The sequence below is a fragment of the Portunus trituberculatus genome, chromosome 14 (assembly GCF_017591435.1).
Source record: "Portunus trituberculatus isolate SZX2019 chromosome 14, ASM1759143v1, whole genome shotgun sequence".
Taxonomy (NCBI): Eukaryota; Metazoa; Arthropoda; class Malacostraca; order Decapoda; family Portunidae; genus Portunus; species Portunus trituberculatus.
This window is the reverse complement of record NC_059268.1, coordinates 2,012,101-2,017,100: the sequence shown is the minus strand read 5'-3', so window position 1 is coordinate 2,017,100 and position 5,000 is coordinate 2,012,101. Positions and strand designations below refer to the sequence as shown.

The 5,000-nt window shown below is 46.5% G+C and overlaps 1 protein-coding gene across 6 annotated transcripts in view; it reads right to left on the bottom strand.

The window, feature by feature from the left end:
* The window catches only part of LOC123503503 (serine/arginine repetitive matrix protein 1-like), an 18,749-nt gene that overhangs the window by 4,726 nt on the left and 9,023 nt on the right, over positions 1–5,000 (bottom strand). The window contains exons 1-3 of one of the 6 annotated variants that reach the window (XR_006674485.1): positions 2,674–3,434; positions 1,071–1,199; positions 261–374 (exon numbers count right to left, since the gene is read on the bottom strand). Coding sequence is in view for 3 of the 6 variants with exons in the window: in XM_045253342.1 (XP_045109277.1) it covers positions 287–374; positions 2,674–3,077 (492 nt within the window). In the remaining 3 variants the exon portion in view is untranslated. Of the gene's footprint in view, positions 1–260; positions 375–1,070; positions 1,200–2,673; positions 3,438–5,000 lie in introns of those variants that run through there. The other 5 variants (XR_006674486.1, XM_045253342.1, XR_006674484.1 and 2 more) reach the window with 5 other exon arrangements.

Below are 5,000 nucleotides of genomic sequence, written 5' to 3'. Positions count from 1 at the left end.
CGAGATGAGACGAGATGAGACGAGCGAGAAGACACGAGAGAAGAGAGAGAGAAAGGAGACAAGAAAAGCGGAGACGAGACGAGAGGAGACGAGAGAAGACCCAAGATGAAAGAGAAGAGACGAGATGAGAGAGAAAGGAGACGAGAGAGAGAGAGAGAGAGAGAGAGAGAGAGAGAGAGAGAGAGAGAGAGAGAGAGAGAGAGAGAGAGAGAGAGAGAGAGAGAGAGAGAGAGACCAGGCACCACCACCACCACCACCACCTCGCTGACTGGTGACGCTGGTCTCATCATTGCTTCACCCTGCAGGAACGCTCACTGTGCTTCACTTGTGACACCACCACACATTTCATCAACCTCCTGCCACCCATAACTCCTCTGCAACATGCAATACAAGTTAATGTCTTTATAGGTGACACACACACACCTTTTCTTATTTATATAAATGATATAATCAAATCCAGCTCAAAAGTTACTTTCACTCTGTATGCAGACGACATAAACTTGCTTACGAAAGACAAGGACATACACACTCTACACTCAAACATGACCTCAGAACTACATTTAATAAATCAATGGATAAAACATAACAAACTAACACTCAATATAAGTAAAACTAATTATATTTTTTTCCAAAATCGGTCAGTAAAAAATCATATCCAACCAATACTTCTTCAAAGTCACTCTGCAATGTGTCACTCAAATAAAAATTTTTAGGTGTATTTATTGATGATAACCTTAATGTATGCATGAAACTGTCTAGGATGTGTGGGATATTGTACAAGATACGGAATCAACTCACAACTGAAGCCCTACTGAGTATTTGCTATACACTCTGCTATCCTTATTTTATTTATTGTGTCTCAGTTTGGGCCTGCACTTGGCCGTCTTTCATAAATAGATTAAAGATAATTAAAAAAAAAAATTTGCGATGTATATTTTGTATGGGTAAATTCGACTCAACATCCACACTTTTTTCTAATCATAAACTATTGAATTTCTTCGATATTCATAAGTGTTTTGTCCTTTTCTCCATCTTCAAATTCATTAAAAGATATCCAAATAATAACCTACTTAAATGTGTAGATTCACCGTATGCAACAAGAGGTGGGAACTTGAATTTGGAGTGCCCGCAATTCCGCACACAGTTATTCAAGCACAGCATATTTTACTTTGGTCCACAGCTATGGAATTCCTCGCCTCCTGATATAAAAGATATTACTAGTATCAGTTACTTTCAGTTTAAAAGAAAAACCAAAGAACATTTCCTTAGATGTTTATAACTAGCAGCTTGCAGTCCATCATTTATTTGTATTGTATGATAAATTTACTTTAAAGCTGGATATAAATTATTCAGGAAGTATATATATATATATATATATATATATATGTACGCACAAGTATTTATATAAGTAATGTGTTCGCATGTACGTATAGTGTGAACGTGATTGGGTAAAATATGACTTATTCTTATACTTCTATAAATATATTGCCAAGTGAAGTCTTCCAACAGAGTCACCACATAGTTTAATAACTCCGTTTATCAGGAGCCTTGGCTCGATAGACCATGCCAATGAACACATCTGTTTAACCAATATATATGTACATGTAATGAAATGGCAATTTTACTTTACTTTACTTTACACACACACACACACACACACACACACACACACACACACACACACACACACACACACACACACACACACACACACACTATTTGATAAATGTTTGTTTCAATGTGCATAGTGTGTGGCCAGCCAGACGCGTCCTGACATTGTATGGTGATGTGAAGGTGTGGTGTTGGCGGCTCAGGCTACATGTCTTGAAGTGACGCTTGGCAACTCAAGGCGAGTGAGTCCATCATGGCGCACACTCCAAGACGTTGTTATCGCAAAACCTGTAGCTAACAGTGCTGCCCATCTCTCCAGGTGTCCTTACAACAAACTTTGACTTGACGTTAGGCTAATGAAAATACTGAAAACTGTTCACTAGGAATTATAAGTCAATCTTCTCATGTTTATTATCGTGGTGTTTATAGTGCTTAGCTAGACCTCCTCCTCCTCCTCCTCTATCTGCCTACCTCTCCATCTATCTGTTTGTTTATCCAACTGTCCATTTACATATCTATCATCCCATCAAAATACCCGCTTATCTATCTATCTTCACACAAGCATGTAAATACCACCACCACCACCACACACACACACACACACACACACACACACACACACACACACACACACAGAGAGAGAGAGAGAGAGAGAGAGAGAGAGAGAGTGTGTGTGTGTGTGTGTGTGTGTGTGTGTGTGTCACCTCGGTCATCTGCTGGTCACCCAGCCAGTCTTCCCATTACGGAGCGAGCTCAGAGCTCATAGACCGATCTTCGGTTAGACTGAGACCACAACACACTCCACACACCGGGAAAGCGAGGCCACAACCCCTCGAGTTACATCCCGTACCTACTTACTGCTAGGTGAACAGGAGCCACACATTAAGAGACTTGCCCATTTGCCTCGCCGTCTGCGGGACTCAAACCCGGACCCTCTCGAGTGTGAGTCGAGCGTGATAACCACTACACTACGCGGTGTGTGTGTGTGTGTGTGTGTGTGTGTGTGTGTGTGTGTGTGTGTGTGTGTGTGTACTGCAGTCGCGCGTGGTGTGGAGTACTGACCTGTGGCTGTATGTGCGCGGCAGGAAGGAATTCCGGAACACCTTGCATGGGGCGCTGGAGTCCGAGGTGGGCGTGACGCAGGCGCTGGGCGGGGGCTCAATGTCCTTCTCGAGGCGGTCAGCCAGCGAGAGCCGCGACACATCCTTGTTGAGTCCTGCTGCTGCGCATGGGCACTGCGGAGTATGCGTTCTCCGCGGGATTCTTGTAGTCGTGGTCGTGGAGGTGATGGTGGTGGAGGTGGGTGTGGTGTGGGTGATGCAAGGGGAGGAGGCGGTGGCACGGTTTTGAGAGGTTTCTTGATGGGGAAGTTTAGGGAGTAGATCATGTGGTGGTCCAGACACTGTTGACGGCGCCCACAGCGTTGTGCACCATGTTCTGCTCGTTCTGACGCCGCGCCTCCTCATCCCGACACGGGCAGTCACGTACGCGTTTCCGCTTCATGCACACAATCACCAACACCAATTCCACCACTAGCACGGGCATAGCGGTGCTGAACACCACCACCAGCACCACCTGACCCGCCGACATGGCCTCCGCCTCGGTGCTTGGTCGCGCCACGCTGCCCACCACTACCGTGACAATGCTGCACTGCGGCCCGCCCATGCTGTGCCGGCAGGAGCAGCGGTAGCCCACCGCCAGCTCCGCCGCCTCCTGGTAGTAGCTGGTGTTAGCCCCTGACATCACTTCAGGCAACTGCAACACCATTAAAAAACCCTGTCAGGAACACAGCGCATTTATACACACACCCCCACATCGCCCCCCCAACACACACACACACCCCGTAGTGTAGTGGTTAGCACACTCGACTCACAATCGAGAGTCCGGGTTCGAATCCCAGAAAGCGGCGAGGCAAATGGGCAAGCCTCTTAATGTGTAGCACCTGTTCACCTAGCAGTAAATAGGTACGGGATGTAACTGGAGGGGTTGTGGCCTCGCTTTCCCGGTGTGCGGAGTGTGGTGTGGTCTCAGTCCTACCCGAAGATCGGTCTATGAGCTTTGAGCTCGCTCCGTAATGGTGAAGACTTGCTGGGTGACCAGTAAACGACCGAGGTGAATAACACACACACACACACACACACACACACACGCTAGTTCACCCCCCTAACCTCCCACTACGCCATCTGGACACCCTCCCGTAGGTGTACTCAAACTAAGAAAAACCTCCCTATTGTGTGTGTGTGTGTGTGTGTGTGTGTGTGTGTGTGTGTGTGTGTGTGAGTAAGCCTAACACCACCACCAGTGCCGCTATCACCTAACACGTGACTACTTCCACTACTACCAAATTAACTACTCTCTCTCCTTCACCAAGAAAAGATGAGATTCTGATACCAGTAACCACCACCACCACCACCACCACCACCACCACACAACACAGCACACACGAGGAAAACCAGCAATACAAACCTATTGACAAACAACGCTCTGTACAAAGCATTCCTCACCTGGACAAACACACTGGCACATCCCCTGCAAAACTTGGTCGCTCGCTTGGCGCCAAAACACACCCAAACAATCAAAATGATCTTCAATATTAATCATCAATTTGTCAATGTCCACGGTCACAAAGCACAACGAGGTGACGGAGTGATGTCACCATTGCAACAAATGGAATGACACGATACACATTTATACAGTGTATCATAATGGCCTCATAATTCACGACCTCTTTTTTATATTTGTTTGACTCTCTTCAATGACTTTACTGCTAAATTGTCATTAATTAATTTTCCTCCAGTGTTAGGAATGTTTCTTTACCACCTCAGACACGCTTATCACGCCCACACCCACCCACGCCCAACACAGCCTACCCATTACGTCATATACGCTAACCACCACCCACTAGGACGCCAAACACCACATGAAAACGCCCATACCCATCCACGCCCATCATAGCCTACCACTACCCTCTAAAATGCGATTGTGTGTGTGTGTGTGTGTGTGTGTGTGTGTGTGTGTGTGTGTGTGTGTGTGTGTGTGTGTGTCTGTCTGTCTGTCTCTGTCTGTCTGTCTGTCTGTGTCTGTCTGTCTGTCTGTCTGTCTGTCTGTCTGTCTGTCTGTCTGTCTGTCTGTCTGTCTGTCTGTCTGTCTGTCTGTCTGTCTGTCTGTCTGTCTGTCTGTCTGTCTGTCTGTCTGTCTGTCTGTCTGTCTGTCTGTCTGTCTGTCTGTCTGTCTGTCTGTCTGTCTGTCTGTCTGTCTGTCTGTCTGTCTGTCTGTCTGTCTGTCTGTCTGTCTGTCTCTCTCTCTCTCTCTCTCTCTCTCTCTCTCTCTCTCTCTCTCTCTCTCTCTCTCTCTCTCTCTGATGGCCATATTTAAGAAATTACTGAGAA